This window comes from Procambarus clarkii, chromosome 42, assembly GCF_040958095.1.
Source record: "Procambarus clarkii isolate CNS0578487 chromosome 42, FALCON_Pclarkii_2.0, whole genome shotgun sequence".
NCBI classification, from domain to species: domain Eukaryota; kingdom Metazoa; phylum Arthropoda; class Malacostraca; order Decapoda; family Cambaridae; genus Procambarus; species Procambarus clarkii.
This window is the reverse complement of record NC_091191.1, coordinates 23,368,698-23,396,624: the sequence shown is the minus strand read 5'-3', so window position 1 is coordinate 23,396,624 and position 27,927 is coordinate 23,368,698. Positions and strand designations below refer to the sequence as shown.

The window sequence follows — 27,927 nt, the reverse complement described above, 5'->3', positions numbered from 1 at the left end:
TGATGGGACCGCTCCTTCCATGCTGGGGCTGCTCTCCCCATGCTAGGATCGCTCCCCCTATGCTGGGGCTGCTCCCCCCATGCTGGGGCCGCTCCCCCCATGCTGGGGCTGCTCCCCCCCATCCTGGGGCCACTCCCCCCATGCTGGGACCGCTCCCCTCATCCCGTGGGGAGCAACTCCCCTCAGGCACCTTGTGCCCCGGGGCTCACTAACCATCAACTCCAACCACTTCCTGCTCACAGTTTCCCAAGAATTAACTAGTCATGTGAGATGACAAGCACGTGTGTATCAATGAACACTTCTGAAACACGGTTATTATTCCCCTATTGGAGGTATGACTTCAGTAAGGATACAATGAGGAGCTGAAGCTTGTATAATGGTGCATAATGTTGTGGTTATGTGGGTACTTGGCTCCGGCTACTGCTTCCCAGTACACTCTCTCCTCGTCTGTGGCGACCTGCACACTCTCTCCCAGACCCTGGGTGGTGGTGGTGGGAGTGTTGGAGGCGCTGGGAGGTGGTGGGAGTGTTGGAGGCGCTGGGAGGTGGTGGGAGTGTTGGAGGCGCTGGGAGGTGGTGGGAGTGTTGGAGGCGCTGGGAGATGGTGGGAGTGTTGGAGGCGCTGGGAGGTGGTGGGAGTGTTGGAGGCGCTGGGAGGTGGTGGGACTGTTGGAGGCGCTGGGAGGTGGTGGGAGTGTTGGAGACGCTGGGAGGTGGTGGGAGTGCTGAAGACCCTGGGAGGTGGTGGGAGTGTTGGAGACCCTGGGAGGTGGTGGTAGTGTTGGAGGCGCTGGGAGGTGGTGGGAGTGTTCGAGGCGCTGGGAGGTGGTGGGAGTGTTGGAGACGCTGGGAGGTGGTGGGAGTGTTGGAGGCGCTGGGAGGTGGTGGGAGTGTTGGAGACGCTGGGAGGTGGTGGGAGTGTTGGAGACGCTGGGAGGTGGTGGGAGTGTTGGAGGCGCTGGGAGGTTGCGGGAGTGTTGGAGACGCTGGGAGGTGGTGGGAGTGTTGGAGACGCTGGGAGGTGGTGGGAGAGTTGGAGGCGCTGGGAGGTGGTGGGAGTGTTGGAGGCGCTGGGAGGTGGTGGGAGTGTTGGAGGCGCTGGGAGGTGGTGGGAGTGTTGGAGACGCTGGGAGGTGGTGGGAGTGTTGGAGACGCTGGGAGGTGGTGGGAGTGTTGGAGACGCTGGGAGGTGGTGGGAGTGTTGGAGACGCTGGCAGGTGGTGGGAGTGTTGGAGACGCTGGGAGGTGGTGGGGGTGCTGAAGACCCTGGGAGGTGGTGGGAGTGTTGGAGACGCTGGGAGGTGGTGGGAGTGTTGGAGGCGCTGGGAGGTGGTGGGAGTGCTGAAGACCCTGGGAGGTGGTGGGAGTGCTGAAGACCCTGGGAGGTGGTGGGAGTGTTGGAGACGCTGGGAGGTGGTGGGAGTGTTGGAGACCCTGGGAGGTGGTGGGAGTGTTGGAGACGCTGGCAGGTGGTGGGAGTGTTGGAGGCGCTGGGAGGTGGTGGGAGTGCTGAAGACCCTGGGAGGTGGTGGGAGTGTTGGAGACCCTGGGAGGTGGTGGGAGTGTTGGAGACGCTGGGAGGTGGTGGGAGTGTTGGAGACGCTGGGAGGTGGTGGGAGTGTTGGAGACGCTGGCAGGTGGTGGGAGTGTTGGAGACGCTGGGAGGTGGTGGGAGTGCTGAAGACCCTGGGAGGTGGTGGGAGTGTTGGAGACGCTGGGAGGTGGTGGGAGTGTTGGAGGCGCTGGGAGGTGGTGGGAGTGCTGAAGACCCTGGGAGGTGGTGGGAGTGCTGAAGACCCTGGGAGGTGGTGGGAGTGTTGGAGACGCTGGGAGGTGGTGGGAGTGTTGGAGGCGCTGGGAGGTGGTGGGAGTGCTGAAGACCCTGGGAGGTGGTGGGAGTGCTGAAGACCCTGGGAGGTGGTGGGAGTGTTGGAGACGCTGGGAGGTGGTGGGAGTGCTGAAGACCCTGGGAGGTGGTGGGAGTGTTGGAGACGCTGGGAGGTGGTGGGAGTGTTGGAGGCGCTGGGAGGTGGTGGGAGTGCTGAAGACCCTGGGAGGTGGTGGGAGTGCTGAAGACCCTGGGAGGTGGTGGGAGTGTTGGAGACGCTGGGAGGTGGTGGGAGTGTTGGAGGCGCTGGGAGGTGGTGGGAGTGCTGAAGACCCTGGGAGGTGGTGGGAGTGCTGAAGACCCTGGGAGGTGGTGGGAGTGTTGGAGACGCTGGGAGGTGGTGGGAGTGTTGGAGGCGCTGGGAGGTGGTGGGAGTGCTGAAGACCCTTGGAGGTGGTGGGAGTGCTGAAGACCCTGGGAGGTGGTGGGAGTGTTGGAGACACTGGGAGGTGGTGGGAGTGTTGGAGACCCTGGGAGGTGGTGGGAGTGTTGGAGACCCTGGGAGGTGGTGGGAGTGTTGGAGACCCTGGGAGGTGGTGGGAGTGTTGGAGACCCTGGGAGGTGGTGGGAGTGTTGGAGACCCTGGCAGGTGGTGGGAGTGTTGGAGACACTGGGAGGTGGTGGGAGTGTTGGAGACCCTGGGAGGTGGTGGGAGTGTTGGAGACCCTGGGAGGTGGTGGGAGTGTTGGAGACCCTGGGAGGTGGTGGGAGTGTTGGAGACCCTGGGAGGTGGTGGGAGTGTTGGAGACCCTGGCAGGTGGTGGGAGTGTTGGAGACCCTGGCAGGTGGTGGGAGTGCTGAAGACCCTGGGAGGTGGTGGGAGTGTTGGAGACCCTGGGAGGTGGTGGGAGTGTTGGAGACCCTGGGAGGTGGTGGGAGTGTTGGAGACCCTGGCAGGTGGTGGGAGTGTTGGAGACCCTGGCAGGTGGTGGGAGTGTTGGAGACCCTGGCAGGTGGTGGGAGTGCTGAAGACCCTGGGAGGTGGTGGGAGTGTTGGAGACACTGGGAGCAGATAGTTCAGGCGCCAACTTCCTCATTTCCACAGATTCTTTCCGGCCTGTCTCAGCACCTCACCCCCTCCCCCCGGCACCCACTCTTCTCCACCCATCTCCCCTTTTCATTCACCACTCCCCATCTCTCTTCTCATCCTCACAATCTTCACCTCTTTCCTCTCCCATGTCTTCTACAATCCCAATTCTCCTCCACCTCCTCCTCCTACCACCTGTGTGCTCCCCCGCCTCCCACCAGTAATATTGGCCATGTTTTACACTTTTGCTGTTAGGGAAGACTGATGTGGTGGGGTGGATAGTTGCAGGTGTGGCTCTGGAGGGGGTGGGGGTGGATAGTTGCGGGTGTGGCTCTGGAGGGGGTGGGGGGTGGATAGTTGCGGGTGTGGCTCTGGAAGGGGTGGGGGTGGATAGTTGCGGGTGTGGCTCTGGAGGGGGTGGGGGTGGATAGTTGCGGGTGTGGCTCTGGAGGGGGTGGGGGTGGATAGTTGCGGGTGTGGCTCTGGAGGGGGTGGAGGTGGATAGTTGCAGGTGTGGCTCTAGAGGGGGTGGGGGTGGATAGTTGCGGGTGTGGCTCTGGAGGGGGTGGGGGTGGATAGTTGCGGGTGTGGCTCTGGAGGGGGTGGGGGTGGATAGTTGCGTGTGTGGCTCTGGAGGGGGTGGGGGTGGATAGTTGCAGGTGTGGCTCTGGAGGGGGTGGGGGTGGATAGTTGCGGGTGTGGCTCTGGAGGGGGTGGGGGTGGATAGTTGCGGGTGTGGCTCTGGAGGGGGTGGGGGTGGATAGTTGCGGGTGTGGCTCTGGAGGGGGGTGGGGGTGGATAGTTGCAGGTGTGGCTCTGGAGGGGGTGGGGGTGGATAGTTGCGGGTGTGGCTCTGGAGGGGGTGGGGGTGGATAGTTGCAGGTGTGGCTCTGGAGGGGTGAGGGTGGATAGTTGCAGGTGTGGCTCTGGAGGGGGTAGGGGGTGGATAGTTGCAGGTGTGGCTCTGGAGGGGGTGGGGGGAGGATAGTTGCATGTGTGGCTCTGGAGGGGGTGGGGGGAGGATAGTTGCATGTGTGGCTCTGGAGGGGGTGGGGGTGGATAGTTGCGGGTGTGGCTCTGGAGGGGGTGGGGGTGGATAGTTGCGGGTGTGGCTCTGGAGGGGGTGGGGGTGGATAGTTGCGGGTGTGGCTCTGGAGGGGGTGGGGGTGGATAGTTGCAGGTGTGGCTCTGGAGGGGGTGGGGGTGGATAGTTGCGTGTGTGGCTCTGGAGGGGGTGGGGGTGGATAGTTGCAGGTGTGGCTCTGGAGGGGGTGAGGGTGGATAGTTGCAGGTGTGGCTCTGTAGGGGGTGGGGGTGGATAGTTGCAGGTGTGGCTCTGTAGGGGGTGGGGGGAGGATAGTTGCATGTGTGGCTCTGGTGGGGGTGGGGGGAGGATAGTTGCAGGTGTGGCTCTGGAGGGGGTGGGGGTGGATAGTTGCAGGTGTGGCTCTGGAGGGGGTGGGGTGGATAGTTGCGGGTGTGGCTCTGGAGGGGGTGGGGGTGGATAGTTGCGGGTGTGGCTCTGGAGGGGGTGGGGGTGGATAGTTGCAGGTGTGGCTCTGGAGGGGGTGAGGGTGGATAGTTGCAGGTGTGGCTCTGGAGGGGGTGGGGGTGGATAGTTGCAGGTGTGGCTCTGGAGGGGGTGGGGGGAGGATAGTTGCATGTGTGGCTCTGGAGGGGGTGAGGGGAGGATAGTTGCAGGTGTGGCTCTGGAGGGGGTGGGGGTGGATAGTTGCAGGTGTGGCTCTGGAGGGGGTGGGGGTGGATAGTTGCAGGTGTTGCTCTGGAGGGGGTGGGGGGAGGATAGTTGCAGGTGTGGCTCTGGAGGGGGTGGGGGTGGATAGTTGCAGGTGTGGCTCTGGAGGGGGTGGGGGGTGGATTGTTGCAGATGTGGCTCTGGAGGGGGTGGGGGTGGATAGTTGCAGGTGTGGCTCTGGAGGGGGTGGGGGTGGATAGTTGCGGGTGTGGCTCTGGAGGGGGTGGGGGTGGATAGTTGCGGGTGTGGCTCTGGAGGGGGTGGGGGTGGATAGTTGCGGGTGTGGCTCTGGAGGGGGTGGAGGTGGATAGTTGCAGGTGTGGCTCTGGAGGGGGTGGGGGTGGATAGTTGCGGGTGTGGCTCTGGAGGGGGTGGGGGTGGATAGTTGCGGGTGTGGCTCTGGAGGGGGTGGGGGTGGATAGTTGCGTGTGTGGCTCTGGAGGGGGTGGGGGTGGATAGTTGCAGGTGTGGCTCTGGAGGGGGTGGGTTTGGATAGTTGCGGGTCGGCTCTGGAGGGGGTGGGGGTGGATAGTTGCGGGTGTGGCTCTGGAGGGGGTGGGGGTGGATAGTTGCGGGTGTGGCTCTGGAGGGGGGTGGGGGTGGATAGTTGCAGGTGTGGCTCTGGAGGGGGTGGGGGTGGATAGTTGCGGGTGTGGCTCTGGAGGGGGTGGGGGTGGATAGTTGCAGGTGTGGCTCTGGAGGGGGTGAGGGTGGATAGTTGCAGGTGTGGCTCTGGAGGGGGTAGGGGGTGGATAGTTGCAGGTGTGGCTCTGGAGGGGGTGGGGGGAGGATAGTTGCATGTGTGGCTCTGGAGGGGGTGGGGGGAGGATAGTTGCATGTGTGGCTCTGGAGGGGGTGGGGGTGGATAGTTGCGGGTGTGGCTCTGGAGGGGGTGGGGGTGGATAGTTGCGGGTGTGGCTCTGGAGGGGGTGGGGGTGGATAGTTGCGGGTGTGGCTCTGGAGGGGGTGGGGGTGGATAGTTACAGGTGTGGCTCTGGAGGGGGTGGGGGTGGATAGTTGCATGTGTGGCTCTGGAGGGGGTGGGGGTGGATAGTTGCAGGTGTGGCTCTGGAGGGGGTGAGGGTGGATAGTTGCAGGTGTGGCTCTGTAGGGGGTGGGGGGTGGATAGTTGCAGGTGTGGCTCTGTAGGGGGTGGGGGGAGGATAGTTGCATGTGTGGCTCTGGTGGGGGTGGGGGGAGGATAGTTGCAGGTGTGGCTCTGGAGGGGGTGGGGGTGGATAGTTGCAGGTGTGGCTCTGGAGGGGGTGGGGGTGGATAGTTGCGGGTGTGGCTCTGGAGGGGGTGGGGGTGGATAGTTGCGGGTGTGGCTCTGGAGGGGGTGGGGGTGGATAGTTGCAGGTGTGGCTCTGGAGGGGGTGAGGGTGGATAGTTGCAGGTGTGGCTCTGGAGGGGGTGGGGGGTGGATAGTTGCAGGTGTGGCTCTGGAGGGGGTGGGGGGAGGATAGTTGCATGTGTGGCTCTGGAGGGGGTGAGGGGAGGATAGTTGCAGGTGTGGCTCTGGAGGGGGTGGGGGTGGATAGTTGCAGGTGTGGCTCTGGAGGGGGTGGGGGGTGGATAGTTGCAGGTGTTGCTCTGGAGGGGGTGGGGGGAGGATAGTTGCAGGTGTGGCTCTGGAGGGGGTGGGGGTGGATAGTTGCAGGTGTGGCTCTGGAGGGGGTGGGGGGTGGATTGTTGCAGATGTGGCTCTGGAGGGGGTGGGGGTGGATAGTTGCAGGTGTGGCTCTGGAGGGGGTGGGGGAGGATAGTTGCATGTGTGGCTCTGGAGGGGGTGGGGGGAGGATAGTTGCAGGTGTGGCTCTGGAGGGGGTGGGGGTGGATAGTTGCAGGTGTGGCTCTGGAGGGGGTGGGGGGTGGATAGTTGCAGGTGTTGCTCTGGAGGGGGTGGGGGAGGATAGTTGCAGGTGTGGCTCTGGAGGGGGTGGGGGTGGATAGTTGCAGGTGTGGCTCTGGAGGGGGTGGGGGGTGGATAGTTGCAGATGTGGCTCTGGAGGGGGTGGGGGTGGATAGTTGCAGGTGTGGCTCTGGAGGGGGTGGGGGTGGATAGTTGCAGGTGTGGCTCTGGAGGGGGTGGGGGTGGATAGTTGCAGGTGTGGCTCTGGAGGGGGTGGGGGTGAATAGTTGCAGATGTGGCTCTGGAGGGGGTGGGGGAGGATAGTTGCAGGTGTGGCTCTGGAGGGGGTGGGGGTGGATAGTTGCAGATGTGGCTCTGGAGGGGGTGGGGGTGGATAGTTGCAGGTGTGGCTCTGGAGGGGGTGGGCGGTGGATAGTTGCAGGTGTGGCTCTGGAGGGGGTGGGGGTGGATAGTTGCAGGTGTGGCTCTGGAGGGGGTGGGGGGTGGATAGTTGCAGGTGTGGCTCTGGAGGGGGTGGGGGGTTGATAGTTGCGAGTGTGGCTCTGGAGGGGGTGGGGGGGGTGGATAGTTGCAGGTGTGGCTCTGGAGGGGATGGGGGGTGGATAGTTGCAGGTAATTACCTAAGTGTAATTACCTAAGTGTAGTTACAGGATAAGAGCTACGCTCGTGGTGTCCCGTCTTCCCAGCACTCTTTGTCATATAACGCTTTGAAACTACTGACGGTCTTGGCCTCCACCACCTTCTCACCTAACTTGTTCCAACCGTCTACCACTCTGTTTGCGAAAGTGAATTTTCTTATATTTCTTCGGCATCTGTGTTTAGCTAGTTTAAATCTATGACCACTTGTTCTTAAAGTTCCAGGTCTCAGGAAATCTTCCCTATCGATTTTATCAATTCCTGTTACTATTTTGTATGTAGTGACCATATCACCTCTTTTTCTTCTGTCTTCTAGTTTTGGCATATTTAATGCCTCTAACCTCTCCTCGTAGCTCTTGCCCTTCAGTTCTGGGAGCCACTTAGTAGCATGTCTTTGCACCTTTTCCAGTTTGTTGATGTGCTTCTTAAGATATGGGCAGGACACAACTGCTGCATATTCTAGCTTTGGCCTAACAAAAGTCGTGAACAATTTCTTTAGTATATCGCCATCCATGTATTTAAAAGAAATTCTGAAGTTAGAAAGCGTGGCATAGGCTCCTCGCACAATATTCTTTATGTGGTCCTCAGGTGATAGTTTTCTATCTAGAACCACCCCTAGAGCTCTTTCTTTATCAGAATTCTTTAAAGATTTCTCACATAATATATAGGTTGTGTGGGGTCTATGTTCTCCTATTCCACATTCCATAACATGGCATTTATTAACATTAAATTCCATTTGCCAAGTGGTGCTCCATATACTTATTTTGTCCAGGTCATCTTGAAGGGCATGACAATCATCTAAGTTTCTTATTCTTCCTATTATCTTTGCATCATCAGCAAACATGTTCATATAATTCTGTATACCAACTGGTAGATCATTTATGTAGACAATAAACATCACTGGTGCAAGAACTGAACCCTGTGGTACTCCACTTGTGACATTTCTCCAGTCCGATACATTGCCTCTGATCACTGCCCTCATTTTTCTATCAGTCAGAAAATTTGTCATCCATGTTAGAAGCGTACCTGTCACTCCTCCAATATTTTCCAGTTTCCAGAACAACCTCTTATGTGGAACTCTGTCGAAAGCCTTTTTTAGGTCCAGATAGATGCAGTCAACCCAACCATATCTTTCCTGTAATATCTCTGTTGCTCGATCATAGAAAATGAGTAAATTCGATACACAGGATCTTCCAGATCGAAAACCATACTGTCTGTCTGATATTATATCATTTCTCTCCAGGTGTTCTACCCATTTAGTTTTAATTATTTTTTCCAATATTTTGACTATTACACTTGTCAATGATACAGGTCTATAATTAAGGGGTCTTCCCCGCTTCCACTTTTGTAGATTGGAACTATGTTAGCCTTTTTCCACACATCAGCTACAACTCCTGTAAACAGGGATGCCTGAAAAATCAGTTGAAGTGGAATGCTGAGCTGAGGTGCACATTCTCTCAGAACCCATGGTGAAACTCCATCTGGACCAACTGCTTTGTTCTTATTTAGCTCCTTGAGCATTTTTTCCACTTCGTCTCTAGACACCTCTATGTGCTCTATGTTGTTCTCTGGAATTCTTATTGTGTCTGGTTCTCTGAAGATTTCATTTTGTACAAACACACTTTGGAACTTTTCGTTTAATGTTTCACACATTTCCTTTTCATTTTCCGTGAATCTATTTCCCATTTTCAACCTCTGAATATTATCCTTTACCTGCAATTTGTTGTTTATGAATTTATAGAATAGACCTGGTTCTGTTTTACATTTGTCTGCAATCCCTTTTTCAAAATTTTTTTCTGCCTCTCTCCTCACTGCCGTGTAGTTGTTTCTCGCATCTTTGTATCGCTGGTATGTTTGGGGGTTTGGCCTCTTCCTGTATTGAGTCCATTTTTGTGTCTTTTGGTCTTTGGCCCTCTCGCACTTTCTGTTGAACCAATCCTGTTTCCTAGTTCTGCTTCTCTGTTTTGGTATAAATTTTTTTGTGCCTTTATCATATATTTCACAAACCTGACATACATCTCATTCACTTCCTTGCCTAGCAACAAGTCTGTCCAATTATACTCACTAAAAATTTTTCTAAGGTTGCCATAATGTGCTCTCCTAAAGTCAGGTTTTTCATTTGCATCAACCGTCATATTTTCTTCCAGATTATAACGCCCTACATACTTTATTCCCAAAAAGACATGGTCACTTTTACCCAAGGGAGAAAGGTACTGAATGTCAAATATTTCTTCCTCCTTCCTGGTAAATATCAAATCTAGCATGGAGGGAACGTCCCCTTCCCTCATCCTCGTAGCTTGTTTAACATGTTGATACAAGAATGTTTCCAGGGTGAGGTCTACAAATTTACAGGTCCAGAATTCTTCTGTTTTAGCTTCACATGCTTCCCAGTCTATGGATGGATTTCAAGTTGAAGTCGCCGACTATCAACAGTCGTGATCTATCGTTCACGACTGTTGATAGGTGTGTAGGTGTGGCTCTGGAGGGGGTGGGGGTGGATAGTTGCTGGTGTGGCTCTGGAGGGGATGGGGGGTGGATAGTTGCAGGTGTGGCTCTGGAGGGGAAGGGGGGTGGATAGTTGCAGGTGTGGCTCTGGAGGGGATGGGGGTGGATAGTTGCAGGTGTGGCTCTGGAGGGGGTGGGGGTGGATAGTTGCAGGTGTGGCTCTGGAGAGAGTGGGGGTGGATAGTTGCGGGTGTAGCACTGGAGGGGGTGGGGGTGGATAGTTGCGGGTGTGGCACTGGAGGGGGGTGGGGGAGGATAGTTCCAGGTGTGGCTCTGGGGGGGGGGGGTGGATAGTTGCGGGTGTGGCACTGGAGGGGGTGGGGGTGGATAGTTGCAGGTGTGGCTCTGGAGGGGGTGGGGGTGGATAGTTGCAGGTGTGGCTCTGGAGGGGGTGGGGGAGGATAGTTGCAGGTGTGACTCTGGAGGGATGGGGGTGGATAGTTGCGGGTGTGGCATTGGAAGGGGTGGGGGTGGATAGTTGCAGGTGTGGCACTGGAGGGGGTGGTTATCTTGAGGTTATCTTGAGATGATTTCGGGGCTTTAGTGTCCCCGCAGCCCGGTCCTCGACCAGGCCTCCACCCCCAGGAAGCAGCCCGTGACAGCTGACTAACACCCAGGTACCTATTTACTGCTAGGTAACAGGGGCATTCAGGGTGAAAGAAACTTTGCCCATTTGTTTCTGCCTCTTGCGGGAATCGAACCCGCGCCACAGAATTACGAGTCCTGCGCGCTATCCACTAGGCTACGAGGCCCCAACTATCCTCCCCCACCCCCTACGAAGGGGTGGGGGAGGATAGTTGCAGGTGTGGCTCTGGAGGGGATGGGGTGGATAGTTACGGGTGTGGCACTGGAGGGGGTGGGGGTGGATAGTTGCAGGTGTGGCTCTGGAGGGGGTAGGGGTGGATAGTTGCGGGTGTGGCACTGGGGGATGGGGGTGGATAGTTGCGGGTGTGGCACAGGAGGGCGTGAGGGAGGATAGTTGCAGGTGTGGCTCTGGAGGGGTGGGGGTGGATAGTTGCGGGTGTGGCACTGGAGGGCGTTGGGGAGGATAGTTGCAGGTGTGGCTCTGGAGGGGGTGGGGGTGGATAGTTACGGGTGTTGCACTGGAAGGGGTAGGGGTGGATAGTTGCGGGTGTGGATCTGGGGGGGATGGGGGGTGGATAGTTGCAGGTGTGGCTCTGGAGGGGGTGGGGGAGGATAGTTGCAGGTGTGGCTCTGGAGGGGATGGGGGGTGGATAGTTGCAGGTGTGGCTCTGGGGGGATGGGGGGTTGATAGTTGCGGGTGTGGCTCTGGGGGGGATGGGGGGTGGATAGTTGCGGGTGTGGCTCTGGGGGGGATGGGGGGTGGATAGTTGCGGGTGTGGCTCTGAAGGGATGGGGGGATAGTTGCGGGTGTGACTCTGGGGGGTGGGGGTGGATAGTTGCAGGTGTGGCTCTGGGGGGAATAGGGGTGGATAGTTGCAGGTGTGGCTCTGAAGGGGGTGGGGGTGGATAGTTGCAGGTGTGGCTCTGGGGGGGTTGGGGTGGATAGTTGCAGGTGTGGCTCTGGTGGGGGTGGGGGTGGATAGTTGCAGGTGGGGCTCTGGGGGGGGGTGGATAGTTGCAGGTGTGGCTCTGGAGGGGGGATGGATAGTTGCAGGTGTGGCTCTGGGGGGGATGGGGGTGGATAGTTGCAGGTGTGGCTCTGAAGGGGGTGTGGGTGGATAGTTGCAGGTGTGGCTCTGGGGGGGTTAGGGTGGATAGTTGCAGGTGTGGCTCTGGAGGGGGTGGGGGTGGATAGTTGCAGGTGTGGCTCTGGAGGAGGTGGGGGGAGGATAGTTGCAGGTGTGGCTCTGGAGGGGGTAGGGGGTGGATAGTTGCAGGTGTGGCTCTGGAGGGGGTGCGGGGAGGATAGTTGCGGGTGTGGCTCTGGAGGGGGTGGGGGAGGATAGTTGCAGGTGTGGCTCTGGAAGGGGTGGGGGAGGATAGTTGCAGGTGTGGCTCTGGGGGGGATGGGGGGTGGATAGTTGCAGGTGTGGCTCTGGGGGGATGGGGGTGGATAGTTGCGGGTGTGGCTCTGGGGGGGATGGGGGGTGGATAGTTGCGGGTGTGGCTCTGAAGGGATGGGGGGATAGTTGCGGGTGTGACTCTGGGGGGTGGGGGTGGATAGTTGCAGGTGTGGCTCTGGGGGGAATAGGGGTGGATAGTTGCAGGTGTGGCTCTGAAGGGGGTGGGGGTGGATAGTTGCAGGTGTGGCTCTGGGGGGGTTGGGGTGGATAGTTGCAGGTGTGGCTCTGGTGGGGGTGGGGGGAGGATAGTTGCAGGTGTGGCTCTGGAGGGGGTAGGGGGTGGATAGTTGCAGGTGTGGCTCTGGAGGGGGTGCGGGGAGGATAGTTGCGGGTGTGGCTCTGGAGGGGGTGGGGGAGGATAGTTGCAGGTGTGGCTCTGGAAGGGGTGGGGGAGGATAGTTGCAGGTGTGGCTCTGGGGGGGATGGGGGGTGGATAGTTGCAGGTGTGGCTCTAGGGGGATGGGGGGTGGATAGTTGCGGGTGTGGCTCTGGGGCGGATGGGGGGGGATAGTTGCGGGTGTGGCTCTGAAGGGATGGGGGGATAGTTGCGGGTGTGACTCTGGGGGGTGGGGGTGGATAGTTGCAGGTGTGGCTCTGGGGGGAATAGGGGTGGATAGTTGCAGGTGTGGCTCTGAAGGGGGTGGGGGTGGATAGTTGCAGGTGTGGCTCTGGGGGGGTTGGGGTGGATAGTTGCAGGTGTGGCTCTGGTGGGGGTGGGGGTGGATAGTTGCAGGTGGGGCTTTGGGGGGGGGGTCGATAGTTGCAGGTGTGGCTCTGGAGGGGGTGGGGGTGGATAGTTGCAGGTGTGGCTGTGGAGGGGGTGGGAGGAGGATAGTTGCAGGTGTGGCTCTGGAGGGGGTAGGGGGTGGATAGTTGCAGGTGTGGCTCTGGAGGGGGTGCGGGGAGGATAGTTGCGGGTGTGGCTCTGGAGGGGGTGGGGGAGGATAGTTGCAGGTGTGGCTCTGGAAGGGGTGGGGGAGGATAGTTGCAGGTGTGGCTCTGGGGGGGATGGGGGGTGGATAGTTGCAGGTGTGGCTCTGGGGGGATGGGGGGTGGATAGTTGCGGGTGTGGCTCTGGGGGGGATGGGGGGTGGATAGTTGCGGGTGTGGCTCTGAAGGGATGGGGGGATAGTTGCGGGTGTGACTCTGGGGGGTGGGGGTGGATAGTTGCAGGTGTGGCTCTGGGGGGAATAGGGGTGGATAGTTGCAGGTGTGGCTCTGAAGGGGGTGGGGGTGGATAGTTGCAGGTGTGGCTCTGGGGGGGTTGGGGTGGATAGTTGCAGGTGTGGCTCTGGTGGGGGTGGGGGTGGATAGTTGCAGGTGGGGCTCTGGGGGGGGGTGGATAGTTGCAGGTGTGGCTCTGGGGGGGATGGGGGTGGATAGTTGCAGGTGTGGCTCTGAAGGGGGTGTGGGTGGATAGTTGCAGGTGTGGCTCTGGGGGGGTTAGGGTGGATAGTTGCAGGTGTGGCTCTGGAGGGGGTGGGGGTGGATAGTTGCAGGTGTGGCTCTGGAGGGGGTGGGGGGAGGATAGTTGCAGGTGTGGCTCTGGAGGGGGTAGGGGGTGGATAGTTGCAGGTGTGGCTCTGGAGGGGGTGCGGGGAGGATAGTTGCGGGTGTGGCTCTGGAGGGGGTGGGGGAGGATAGTTGCAGGTGTGGCTCTGGAAGGGGTGGGGGAGGATAGTTGTAGGTGTGGCTCTGGGGGGGATGGGGGGTGGATAGTTGCAGGTGTGGCTCTGGGGGGATGGGGGGTGGATAGTTGCGGGTGTGGCTCTGGGGGGGATGGGGGGGGATAGTTGCGGGTGTGGCTCTGAAGGGATGGGGGGATAGTTGCGGGTGTGACTCTGGGGGGTGGGGGTGGATAGTTGCAGGTGTGGCTCTGGGGGGAATAGGGGTGGATATTTGCAGGTGTGGCTCTGAAGGGGGTGGGGGTGGATAGTTGCAGGTGTGGCTCTGGGGGGGTTGGGGTGGATAGTTGCAGGTGTGGCTCTGGTGGGGGTGGGGGTGGATAGTTGCAGGTGGGGCTCTGGGGGGGGTCGATAGTTGCAGGTGTGGCTCTGGAGGGGGTGGGGGTGGATAGTTGCAGGTGTGGCTCTGGAGGGGGTGGGGGGAGGATAGTTGCAGGTGTGGCTCTGGAGGGGGTAGGGGGTGGATAGTTGCAGGTGTGGCTCTGGAGGGGGTGCGGGGAGGATAGTTGCGGGTGTGGCTCTGGAGGGGGTGGGGGAGGATAGTTGCAGGTGTGGCTCTGGAAGGGGTGGGGGAGGATAGTTGCAGGTGTGGCTCTGGGGGGGATGGGGGGTGGATAGTTGCAGGTGTGGCTCTGGGGGGATGGGGGGTGGATAGTTGCGGGTGTGGCTCTGGGGGGGATGGGGGTGGATAGTTGCGGGTGTGACTCTGGGGGGTGGGGGTGGATAGTTGCAGGTGTGGCTCTGGGGGGAATAGGGGTGGATAGTTGCAGGTGTGGCTCTGAAGGGGGTGGGGGTGGATAGTTGCAGGTGTGGCTCTGGAGGGGGTGGGGGAGGATAGTTGCAGGTGTGGCTCTGGAGGGGGTAGGGGGTGGATAGTTGCAGGTGTGGCTCTGGAGGGGGTGCGGGGAGGATAGTTGCGGGTGTGGCTCTGGAGGGGGTGGGGGAGGATAGTTGCAGTTGTGGCTCTGGAAGGGATGGGGGAGGATAGTTGCAGGTGTGGCTCTGGGGGGGATGGGGGGTGGATAGTTGCAGGTGTGGCTCTGGGGGATGGGGGGTGGATAGTTGCGGGTGTGGCTCTGGGGGGGATGGGGGTGGATAGTTGCGGGTGTGGCTCTGAAGGGATGGGGGGATAGTTGCGGGTGTGACTCTGGGGGGTGGGGGTGGATAGTTGCAGGTGTGGCTCTGGGGGGAATAGGGGTGGATAGTTGCAGGTGTGGCTCTGAAGGGAGTGGGGGTGGATAGTTGCAGGTGTGGCTCTGGGGGGGTTGGGGTGGATAGTTGCAGGTGTGGCTCTGGTGGGGGTGGGGGTGGATAGTTGCAGGTGGGGCTCTGGGGGGGATGCGGGGTGGATAGTTGCAGGTGTGGCTCTGGAGGGGGGGGTGGATAGTTGCAGGTGTGGCTCTGGGGGGGATGGGGGTGGATAGTTGCAGGTGTGGCTCTGAAGGGGGTGGGGGTGGATAGTTGCAGGTGTGGCTCTGGGGGGGGGTTAGGGTGGATAGTTGCAGGTGTGGCTCTGGAGGGGGTGGGGGTGGATAGTTGCAGGTGGGGCTCTGGGGGGGGATGGGGGGAGGAAAGTTGCAGGTGTGGCTCTGGGGGGGATGGTTGCAGGAGTGGCTCTGGAGGGGATGGGGGTGGATAGTTGCAGGTGTGGCTCTGGTGGGGGTGGGGGTGGATAGTTGCGGGTGTGGCTCTGGAGGGGGTGGGGGAGGATAGTTGCAGGTGTGGCTCTGGAGGGGGTGGGGGTGGATAGTTGCAGGTGTGGCTCTGGAGGGGGTGGGGGTGGATAGTTGCGGGTGTGGTTCTGGAGGGGGGGTGGGGGTGGATAGTTGCAGGTGTGCCTCTGGAGGGGGTGGGGGGAGGATAGTTGCGGGTGTGGCTCTGGAGGGGGTAGGGGGAGGATAGTTGCAGGTGTGGCTCTGGAGGGGGTGGGGCTGGATAGTTGCAGGTGTGGCTCTGGAGGGGGTGGGAGTGGATAGTTGCAGGTGTGGCTCTGGGGAGGGTTAGGGTGGATAGTTGCAGGTGTGGCTCTGGAGGGGGTGGGGGTGGATAGTTGCTGGTGGGGCTCTGGGGGGGGGATGGGGGGAGGAAAGTTGCAGGTGTGGCTCTGGGGGGGATGGTTGCAGGAGTGGCTCTGGAGGGGATGGGGGTGGATAGTTGCAGGTGTGGCTCTGGTGGGGGTGGGGGTGGATAGTTGCGGGTGTGGCTCTGGATGGGGTGGGGGAGGATAGTTGCAGGTGTGGCTCTGGAGGGGGTGGGGGTGGATAGTTGCGGGTGTGGCTCTGGAGGGGGTGGGGGTGGATAGTTGCGGGTGTGGTTCTGGAGGGGGGGTGGGGGTGGATAGTTGCAGGTGTGCCTCTGGAGGGGGTGGGGGGAGGATAGTTGCAGGTGTGGCTCTGGGGGGGATGGGGGTGGAATGGTTGTGGGGTGTGTGTTCTTGTGTGTGTTTTTGTCAGATAACATTTAACAATAAGTTACTAAACAGGAAAAATGAAGCACTTATTGTATATATAAATATTTTTCTCTTGTCTTCCGAGACGCAACATTTGAAGAGAATCGTTTTTAGAAATGACTGTTGCAAACTGAGTCGCTTTCATTTCTTCGTGAGAAGTATTTCAATTGTTTATAATACATACATCTGGTCTTGGCCTTTAGAAAAGGCGAACCTTAGTGTACTTACCTTCGTCAAGGTTGGAGCCGATGAGCACTTCGGTTTTCTTCACTTCTCCTCGACGAATCATCTCCAGCGGGTCGTCAGGGAGGAAGGCGCCGTCAACAATTGGTGTCGAGGGGAACTGTAGCAGACCAAAGTAGCTGTTCCACTGTGTTACAGAGATATTCTTCTCGTCCACTCCTCTCATACACTCCATCACCACATCTGGCTTCTCGATGATCATGGACGCGTTGCAGCCCACGTCGTCCACAAGGCGCAAGCCGATGTCGTAAGCCTTGTCAGCGGACATGATTGACCAGGGAGAGTTGACGACGCCGGACTGCACGATGGCGCGGTCAAACAAGTGACTGGAGACGGGCGAGAGGAGGTGCACAGCGATGGACCCAGCGCCCGCTGACTCGCCGAAGAGCGTTATTCGTTCAGGGTTTCCACCGAAGAATGCGATGTTATCACGAATCCACTTCATTGCCAGAGCTTGATCGTACATTCCCACGTTGCCAGGAGCATCCTCCATATTCAAATACAAGTAACCAAAAGCCCCACAACGATACTGCATTGAAGCAACGATGAAATTATTGGCTGTAACCATTATGTCCGCGTCATAGATTTCGAGCGTGGAGGTGCCGCCCATGTAACCACCTCCATAGATCCACACCAAGACCTCAGTGGGCTCTGCACCTGGCTCCCGGAGGCGGGCAGGTGCCCAGATGTTCAGATAAAGGCAGTCTTCGGAGAGTTCCGTATTTGGATTCCACATCTGTTCACCAATGAACCCTGGAAAGTAGTTAAAGGGCTCTTGGACACAGGTGTTCGGAAGCTTGACTGTGTCGAGGATGCCAGGCCAAGGGTCAATTGGTACAGGCTTTTTGTATCGCAAGTCTCCTACTGGAGGCTTAGCAAAAGGAATACCATAAAACGAATCCACATTCTCCCCGAAGACTGTCCTTCTGAAGCCTCTCAACCGACCACTCTTGGTCTGCACTACAAGAGGGTCTTTTGGCCTGGCTGTTTTTATTTTCCCTTCTTTATCTTCCCGGCGCGGTTCGTTAACTTCCAGTGTTGAGGAATTAATAAGACTATTATGCAGCTCGGTGGCCAGGCACAGCCCCACTAGAACGCCCAGCACAAGCACCGAACACAAGTTGACCTGAACCGCCATGGTTTCGAGGTCAAGACGCAGAGTATAACGAATCTGTCATCAGTGTAACGTCCACTGGGATCAAGTTCTACTTCTCAACCACAGTGCGAGCATCACCACACTGTCCTCACACTTGCTTTATAGGATCGCGGCGACCACACTGCGACCAGTGTCGTGTTCCACAGTGTCGTCGCCCAGATACTGTTAACTGAAGCTCCGACGCGGCACTTCGAGGATATCGGCACCTTGCCAATTTATCTTCCAACGTCCTCACGAATTGTTAATATCAAGTACTTGACCAGCGACATACATACACTCTGTGTTGTCGCAACCATCAATGACTCGCAGGACGCCTTTCCTCTGTGTCCACTGGATGGAGCAAAGAAAACCTGGAAAATAAAGAATATCTATCAAACGCAGCCATTAAAATTTATGTTATTCATTGGCAACCATATACAATGCCTTTATATATATATATATATATATATATATATATATATATATATATATATATATATATATATATATATATATATATATAATATATATATATATATATATATATATATATATATATATATATATATATATATATATATATATATATATATGTCGTACCTAGTAGCCAGAACTCACTTTTTGGCCTACTATTCAAGGCCCAATTTGCCTAATAGGCCAAGTTTTCCTGAATTAATCTATTTTTTCTAATTTTTTTTCTTATGAAATGATAAAGCTACCCATTTCATTATGTATGAGGTCAATTTTTTTTTATTGGAGTTAAAATTAACGTAGATATATGACCGAACCTAACCAACCCTACCTAACCTAACCTAACCTATCTTTATGGGTTAGGTTTGGTTAGGTAGCCGAAAAAGTTAGGTTAGGTTAGGTTAGGTAGGTTAGGTAGTCGAAAAACAATTAATTCATGAAAACTTGACTTTTTAGGCAAATCGGGCCTTGCATAGTAGGCTGAGAAGTGCGTTCTGGCTACTAGGTACGACATATATATATATATATATATATATATATATATATATATAACACTTGTACAAGATTACTTGATTATAATATGTGGCCAATCATTACAAGTAAAATGAAAAACACACCAACGGGATACATTAATAAATGTCACGGACAGATTCAATCATTGTTGCAAGTCAAACACCTCTTCGAATTCCTCTAAAGTTGGACTCGTGCCCAAGATGTAACAGGTATTTTCTCTCTGAATCGCGACACTGAGGCGCTGGAACAGGAACCATTTCGCTCTCTGGTCTTTTCGAAGCACTGATCAATTTGTCGCCTAATTCCTTTAAGAACTTCAATGCACATTTCCCCCACGAACTGAGAGTCTCCGAACCGATCAGAACAATGCTATATCAGTGTGCCAGACCTCTGTATTTAATGGCTTTCTGCGTTTCCTTGAAAGAAGCAGCGCCACCTCCTTCGCGTGTGCTGTGTTGGAGGTAGGTACTGGCTAGTGTGGCAGCACACGTGTAGTCCCACACTACTTGCTTACCATCCTTCTAAGGAAGCAAGGTGACCCCATCGGGGCGCTTATGAGGTTCATTTGGTCTGAATAGGTGTGGTTCTCTTTGTGTTGGGCAGCGGGCTGTGGCGAGGCTCCTTTTAATGATGTCGTTGACTTCTTCGTCTTGCAATCTTACCCTGTGGTTTACGACATAAAAGACCATGAAGACCATATTGGTCTGCCATCGCGCGTCTGCAAATGCCCCTATGTTCGGTGAGGATGGGGGCGGCAAGGCGCAAAACAACTGCAATGCGGAGAGCATCATGATCAAGGCAAGTTCCCAGGCTGCATTGGGAACTGCAAATAAAAAATCCCCCTGCGTGGGGTGCTGTTACCACTAGGAGGCGGACTTTGTTCTTAGCATCTGTGTTTTCAAGCATTGTTGTGGCAGGCTTTTCCATTACAGGGCTATCTCAGTGGGCCTGTTTGTCGTCTGTTGGGGCTTGTGGTCAGGGAAAAAGTGTACAACGGTTTTCCATTGACTGCCTGCTTCGGTGAATTTTTTATCATCAGTTCCCACTGAGTTTCTCATACGCTCTGGTAGGATCTGCACTACTAATTCGTTGGCTGTTGTATATGAGGATAAGAATGCTGGAAATGCTACCTCAGTTGCCTTTCGTATGCCTATCCCCCAAATCTCACTGGTAGTGTTGCTTGGTCCCATTGACTGTCATTTAAATCTAGGTTGAGTGCCTTCATAAATATAGACTTGAAGAGCTCATCATATTGACTTAGTAGTGGATTGCCAAAAGTGTGTGCACAACTATAAAAGTTCGTTAGCCTGTGTTAGGTAAGTAAAACACTTTGTGAGAAGGTAGAGGGCATCATTGGATACCAAGTCTCCCATTCTCTACTCCATCTTCTTTAGAACGTTAAACTTTTTTTCAAGGACTGCAGCAATGGTATTGTGGCCCACTGGTGTTTCAAGTAGCGTTCGTTCTGTCAGTGGGTTCAATGACTCAGGTTTCTCGTAAAATATATTTTACTGCATTAATGACTACTTTGCTGGACGAAATAATTTCGCACTTGGAGGGGTTAAGAACGAGACCCAGAGTCTCCCCCTGTCACTTCACCAGCTGCAGGTCTTCCAGCAGGGAGTCTTGTGTGCCTGCCAGAGTGCCATCATCCAGGAACCAGATGTTGAGCTCGCTGGATAGTCTGCAAGTGATTTCTCGAACCGCTATGCAAAAGAGGAAGGTTGCGGGTCTCCCTGTTGAATTCCCTCTGCTGAGGTGACTTCGTGTTGGCCAAATATGAGGGTTGAGTCTTTGTTGTAACCTGCTGGCACAAAGTGGAGAATGCTTGGGCAATGTTCCTGGACCGCGGTGAGAACTACTGAAAACTACTTTTATTTTTAAATCTAATTTTACTACTGTCCTGGTCTTCAGTAATAGAACTAATGTCGGCTTGTGCAGCATGGGCTGCTGCTTCACAGCCTTGGGGGACTCCAAACCCCAGCTGGTTGGGTTGCAGCATGGTGGCTGCTTCCAGTTCGGATACTTCTAACAGCAGCCCTTGCAACTAGGCGGCGAAGGGTATTACCAACGGCAATGGGTCTGATCCCTCTCCCCTTCTTTTTCAGGGCACATAGGGATGCACCAAAGAAAAATGGTTTGATTTTATCAGGGATTAACCTTGCGAGACCTGTCTGGAATTGGGTTAAGGGTCAGACGACTTCCAATTCTTTTTTACAATCAGTGTGACCTAGCGGTAAAATACTGGACACGCCAAAGGGCATGGAGCCCTTGCTGTCTGGGTTAGAATCCATCAGGGGAAAGAGTTTTCTGATGTATATATATATATATATATATATATATATATATATATATATATATATATATATATATATGTATATATGTATATATATATATATATTAGTATATTTTGGTAGCAGTCTTTCCTGTAGACATATATTATTAAATATGACCGAAAAAGTAAGATTAATAATTCTAACACGAATTTTCTCAATCTTTCGTACATTACGCTTCACTGTTGGAGGTAAATCAAAAATCACTTCTCCAAAATGAATTTTGGAGAAGTGATTTTTGATTTACCTCCAACAGTGAAGCGTAATGTACGAAAGATTGAGAACATTCGTGTTAGAATTATTAATCTTACTTTTTCGGTCATATTTAATAATATATATATATATATATATATATATGTCGTACCTAGTAGCCAGAACGCACTTCTCAGCCTACTATGCAAGGCCCGATTTGCCTAATAAGCCAAGTTTTCCTGAATTAATATATTTTCTCTAATTTTTTTCTTATGAAATGATAAAGCTACCCATTTCATTAAGTATGAGGTCAATTTTCTTTTATTGGAGTTAAAATTAACGTAGATATATGACCGAACCTAACCAACCCTACCTAACCTAACCTAACCTATCTTTATAGGTTAGGTTAGGTTAGGTAGCAGAAAAAGTTAGGTTAGGTTAGGTTAGGTAGGTTAGGTAGTCGAAAAACAATTAATTCATGAAAACTTGGCTTATTAGGCAAATCGGGCCTTACATAGTAGGCTGAGAAGTGCGTTCTGGCTACTAGGTACGACATATATATATATATATATATATATATATATATATATATATATATATATATATATATATATATATATATATATATATAAGCCTATACTTGCATAAACCACAAGTGAAGATTAACAATCTTTGGACAACACCCACCAGTGGGACTCGAACCCAGAAAGCACAACTACCTTCCAGTAGCTGGCATAACTAGTATGCTTTAACCCACTACGCCATCAGACCTTACAAAAGAAGTAGATAGTTCGAGATATATATCTCAAACATCTCCACCTCCCGAAGGCACCAGATGAGTGAGGGGTCAGTCTGCATTTTTCGTCAAGCCACTGTCAATGTGAGAGAACTCGTGTCCAGCTTATAAGCCTATACTTGCATAAACCACAAGTGAAGATTAACAATCTTTGGACAACACCCACCAGTGCGACTCGAACCCAGAAAGCACAACTACCTTCCAGTAGCTGGCATAACTAGTATGCTTTAACCCACTACGCCATCAGACCTTACAAAAGAAGTAGATAGTTCGAGATATATATCTCAAACATCTCCACCTCCCGAAGGCACCAGATGAGTGAGGGGTCAGTCTGCATTTTTCGTCAAGCCACTGTCAATGTGAGAGAACTCGTGTCCAGCTTATAAGCCTATACTTGCATAAACCACAAGTGAAGATTAACAATCTTTGGACAACACCCACCAGTGGGACTCGAACCCAGAAAGCACAACTACCTTCCAGTAGCTGGCATAACTAGTATGCTTTAACCCACTACGCCATCAGACCTTACAAAAGAAGTAGATAGTTCGAGATATATATCTCAAACATCTCCACCTCCCGAAGGCACCAGATGAGTGAGGGGTCAGTCTGCATTTTTCGTCAAGCCACTGTCAATGTGAGAGAACTCGTGTCCAGCTTATAAGCCTATACTTGCATAAACCACAAGTGAAGATTAACAATCTTTGGACAACACCCACCAGTGGGACTCGAACCCAGAAAGCACAACTACCTTCCAGTAGCTGGCATAACTAGTATGCTTTAACCCACTACACCATCAGACCTTACAAAAGAAGTAGATAGTTCGAGATATATATCTCAAACATCTCCACCTCCCGAAGGCACCAGATGAGTGAGGGGTCAGTCTGCATTTTTCGTCAAGCCACTGTCAATGTGAGAGAACTCGTGTCCAGCTTATAAGCCTATACTTGCATAAACCACAAGTGAAGATTAACAATCTTTGGACAACACCCACCAGTGGGACTCGAACCCAGAAAGCACAACTACCTTCCAGTAGCTGGCATAACTAGTATGCTTTAACCCACTACGCCATCAGACCTTACAAAAGAAGTAGATAGTTCGAGATATATATCTCAAACATCTCCACCTCCCGAAGGCACCAGATGAGTGAGGGGTCAGTCTGCATTTTTCGTCAAGCCACTGTCAATGTGAGAGAACTCGTGTCCAGCTTATAAGCCTATACTTGCATAAACCACAAGTGAAGATTAACAATCTTTGGACAACACCCACCAGTGGGACTCGAACCCAGAAAGCACAACTACCTTCCAGTAGCTGGCATAACTAGTATGCTTTAACCCACTACGCCATCAGACCTTACAAAAGAAGTAGATAGTTCGAGATATATATCTCAAACATCTCCACCTCCCGAAGGCACCAGATGAGTGAGGGGTCAGTCTGCATTTTTCGTCAAGCCACTGTCAATGTGAGAGAACTCGTGTCCAGCTTATAAGCCTATACTTGCATAAACCACAAGTGAAGATTAACAATCTTTGGACAACACCCACCAGTGGGACTCGAACCCAGAAAGCACAACTACCTTCCAGTAGCTGGCATAACTAGTATGCTTTAACCCACTATGCCATCAGACATTACAAAAGAAGTAGATAGTTCGAGATATATATCTCAAACATCTCCACCTCCCGAAGGCACCAGATGAGTGAGGGGTCAGTCTGCATTTTTCGTCAAGCCACTGTCAATGTGAGAGAACTCGTGTCCAGCTTATAAGCCTATACTTGCATAAACCACAAGTGAAGATTAACAATCTTTGGACAACACCCACCAGTGGGACTCGAACCCAGAAAGCACAACTACCTTCCAGTAGCTGGCATAACTAGTATGCTTTAACCCACTACGCCATCAGACCTTACAAAAGAAGTAGATAGTTCGAGATATATATCTCAAACATCTACACCTCCCGAAGGCACCAGATGAGTGAGGGGTCAGTCTGCATTTTTCGTCAAGCCACTGTCAATGTGAGAGAACTCGTGTCCAGCTTATAAGCCTATACTTGCATAAACCACATGTGAAGATTAACAATCTTTGGACAACACCCACCAGTGGGACTCGAACCCAGAAAGCACAACTACCTTCCAGTAGCTGGCATAACTAGTATGCTTTAACCCACTACGCCATCAGACCTTACAAAAGAAGTAGATAGTTCGAGATATATATCTCAAACATCTCCACCTCCCGAAGGGACCAGATGAGTGAGGGGTCAGTCTGCATTTTTCGTCAAGCCACAGTCAATGTGAGAGAACTCGTGTCCAGCTTATAAGCCTATACTTGCATAAACCACAAGTGAAGATTAACAATCTTTGGACAACACCCACCAGTGGGACTCGAACCCAGAAAGCACAACTACCTTCCAGTAGCTGGCATAACTAGTATGCTTTAACCCACTACGCCATCAGACCTTACAAAAGAAGTAGATAGTTCGAGATATATATCTCAAACATCTCCACCTCCCGAAGGCACCAGATGAGTGAGGGGTCAGTCTGCATTTTTCGTCAAGCCACTGTCAATGTGAGAGAACTCGTGTCCAGCTTATAAGCCTATACTTGCATAAACCACAAGTGAAGATTAACAATCTTTGGACAACACCCACCAGTGGGACTCGAACCCAGAAAGCACAACTACCTTCCAGTAGCTGGCATAACTAGTATGCTTTAACCCACTACGCCATCAGACCTTACAAAAGAAGTAGATAGTTCGAGATATATATCTCAAACATCTCCACCTCCCGAAGGCACCAGATGAGTGAGGGGTCAGTCTGCATTTTTCGTCAAGCCACTGTCAATGTGAGAGAACTCTCTACTTCTTTTGTAAGGTCTGATGGCGTAGTGGGTTAAAGCATACTAGTTATGCCAGCTACTGGAAGGTAGTTGTGCTTTCTGGGTTCGAGTCCCACTGGTGGGTGTTGTCCAAAGATTGTTAATCTTCACTTGTGGTTTATGCAAGTATAGGCTTATAAGCTGGACACGAGTTCTCTCACATTGACAGTGGCTTGACGAAAAATGCAGACTGACCCCTCACTCATCTGGTGCCTTCGGGAGGTGGAGATGTTTGAGATATATATCTCGAACTATCTACTTCTTTTGTAAGGTCTGATGGCGTAGTGGGTTAAAGCATACTAGTTATGCCAGCTACTGGAAGGTAGTTGTGCTTTCTGGGTTCGAGTCCCACTGGTGGGTGTTGTCCAAAGATTGTTAATCTTCACTTGTGGTTTATGCAAGTATAGGCTTATAAGCTGGACACGAGTTCTCTCACATTGACAGTGGCTTGACGAAAAATGCAGACTGACCCCTCACTCATCTGGTGCCTTCGGGAGGTGGAGATGTTTGAGATATATATCTCGAACTATCTACTTCTTTTGTAAGGTCTGATGGTGTAGTGGGTTAAAGCATACTAGTTATGCCAGCTACTGGAAGGTAGTTGTGCTTTCTGGGTTCGAGTCCCACTGGTGGGTGTTGTCCAAAGATTGTTAATCTTCACTTGTGGTTTATGCAAGTATAGGCTTATAAGCTGGACACGAGTTCTCTCACATTGACAGTGGCTTGACGAAAAATGCAGACTGACCCCTCACTCATCTGGTGCCTTCGGGAGGTGGAGATGTTTGAGATATATATCTCGAACTATCTACTTCTTTTGTAAGGTCTGATGGCGTAGTGGGTTAAAGCATACTAGTTATGCCAGCTACTGGAAGGTAGTTGTGCTTTCTGGGTTCGAGTCCCACTGGTGGGTGTTGTCCAAAGATTGTTAATCTTCACTTGTGGTTTATGCAAGTATAGGCTTATAAGCTGGACACGAGTTCTCTCACATTGACAGTGGCTTGACGAAAAATGCAGACTGACCCCTCACTCATCTGGTGCCTTCGGGAGGTGGAGATGTTTGAGATATATATCTCGAACTATCTACTTCTTTTGTAAGGTCTGATGGCGTAGTGGGTTAAAGCATACTAGTTATGCCAGCTACTGGAAGGTAGTTGTGCTTTCTGGGTTCGAGTCCCACTGGTGGGTGTTGTCCAAAGATTGTTAATCTTCACTTGTGGTTTATGCAAGTATAGGCTTATAAGCTGGACACGAGTTCTCTCACATTGACAGTGGCTTGACGAAAAATGCCGACTGACCCCTCACTCATCTGGTGCCTTCGGGAGGTGGAGATGTTTGAGATATATATCTCGAACTATCTACTTCTTTTGTAAGGTCTGATGGCATAGTGGGTTAAAGCATACTAGTTATGCCAGCTACTGGAAGGTAGTTGTGCTTTCTGGGTTCGAGTCCCACTGGTGGGTGTTGTCCAAAGATTGTTAATCTTCACTTGTGGTTTATGCAAGTATAGGCTTATAAGCTGGACACGAGTTCTCTCACATTGACAGTGGCTTGACGAAAAATGCAGACTGACCCCTCACTCATCTGGTGCCTTCGGGAGGTGGAGATGTTTGAGATATATATCTCGAACTATCTACTTCTTTTGTAAGGTCTGATGGCGTAGTGGGTTAAAGCATACTAGTTATGCCAGCTACTGGAAGGTAGTTGTGCTTTCTGGGTTCGAGTCCCACTGGTGGGTGTTGTCCAAAGATTGTTAATCTTCACTAGTGGTTTATGCAAGTATAGGCTTATAAGCTGGACACGAGTTCTCTCACATTGACAGTGGCTTGACGAAAAATGCAGACTGACCCCTCACTCATCTGGTGCCTTCGGGAGGTGGAGATGTTTGAGATATATATCTCGAACTATCTACTTCTTTTGTAAGGTCTGATGGCGTAGTGGGTTAAAGCATACTAGTTATGCCAGCTACTGGAAGGTAGTTGTGCTTTCTGGGTTTGAGTCCCACTGGTGGGTGTTGTCCAAAGATTGTTAATCTTCACTTGTGGTTTATGCAAGTATAGGCTTATAAGCTGGACACGAGTTCTCTCACATTGACAGTGGCTTGACGAAAAATGCAGACTGACCCCTCACTCATCTGGTGCCTTCGGGAGGTGGAGATGTTTGAGATATATATCTCGAACTATCTACTTCTTTTGTAAGGTCTGATGGCGTAGTGGGTTAAAGCATACTAGTTATGCCAGCTACTGGAAGGTAGTTGTGCTTTCTGGGTTCGAGTCCCACTGGTGGGTGTTGTCCAAAGATTGTATATATATATATATATATATATATATATATATATATATATATATATATATATATATATATATATATATATATATACACACGTGATGAAAATATGTACTGTACATATTTTATTGGTCATCTCATCTCGCTCTTGGATAGTTTAACGGCATCACATGTGTGCGTACATATACACATTCCCGTGTTTCCAGATAAACGTTTTCCCAAGAGCGAAGTCGCCAGGGCAGACGACTGGAGACACTTGCAGATGCAAATGTACTCTGCGCTGACGGCAAGAAGCAGATAAGTCTGCTGCCTTTGTGTCACAAAACAATAGTCTTTTGTCTTGCCAGCGTCGCACGTCCGTCTTCTATTTACTTCTCCAACCTCAGTTGCATAAAGTAAAAGGTGCAGAAAGCCTTTACTTCTGAATATTCTTTGTTCTCTTGCAGGGGGAGGCGTGTAAGTGTCCGTCACACTGAAGAACACAGACTATCTTTATATTAAACGGTGAGCATCTGCACCAGGTTGGTTATATTATATTATCTCTCTCTCTCTCTCTCTCTCTCTCTCTCTCTCTCTCTCTCTCTCTCTCTCTCTCTCTCTCTCTCTCTCTCTCTCTCTCTCTCTCTGTCTCTCTCTCTGTCTCTCTCTCTGTCTCTCTCTCTGTCTCTCTCTCTCTCTCTCTCTCTCTCTCTCTCTCTCTCTCTCTCTCTCTCTCTCTCTCTCTCTCTCTCTGTCTCTCTCTGTCTCTCTCTGTCTCTCTCTCTCTCTCTGTCTCTCTCTCTCTCTCTGTCTCTCTCTCTCTCTCTCTCTCTCTCTCTCTCTCTCTCTCTCTCTCTCTCTCTCTCTCTCTCTCTCTCTGTCTCTCTCTGTCTCTCTCTGTCTCTCTCTGTCTCTCTCTGTCTCTCTCTGTCTCTCTCTCTCTCTCTCTCTCTCTCTCTCTCTCTCTCTCTCTCTCTCTCTCTCTCTCTCTCTCTCTCTCTCTCTCTCTCTCTCTCTCTCTCTCTCTCTCTCTGTCTCTCTCTCTGTCTCTCTCTGTCTCTGTCTCTCTCTCTCTGTCTCTCTGTCTCTCTCTCTCTCTCTCTCTCTCTCTCTCTCTCTCTCTCTCTCTCTCTCTCTCTCTCTCTCTCTCTCTCTCTCTCTCTCTCTCTCTCTCTCTCTCTCTGTCTCTCTCTCTCTGTCTCTCTCTCTCTGTCTCTCTCTCTCCCCCCCCCCTCTCTCTCTCTCTCTC

At 52.8% G+C, this 27,927-nt stretch overlaps 1 protein-coding gene across 2 annotated transcripts in view; it reads right to left on the bottom strand.

Moving 5' to 3' along the window:
* The window catches only part of LOC123770245 (acetylcholinesterase), a 488,614-nt gene that overhangs the window by 69,914 nt on the left and 390,773 nt on the right, over positions 1 to 27,927 (bottom strand). For both annotated transcript variants that reach the window (XM_069339942.1, XM_069339943.1), the window contains exon 4: positions 16,095 to 17,615. In XM_069339942.1, the coding sequence (XP_069196043.1) occupies positions 16,095 to 17,247 (1,153 nt within the window). In that variant the 5' untranslated portion in view covers positions 17,248 to 17,615. The remainder of the gene's footprint in view (positions 1 to 16,094; positions 17,616 to 27,927) is intronic.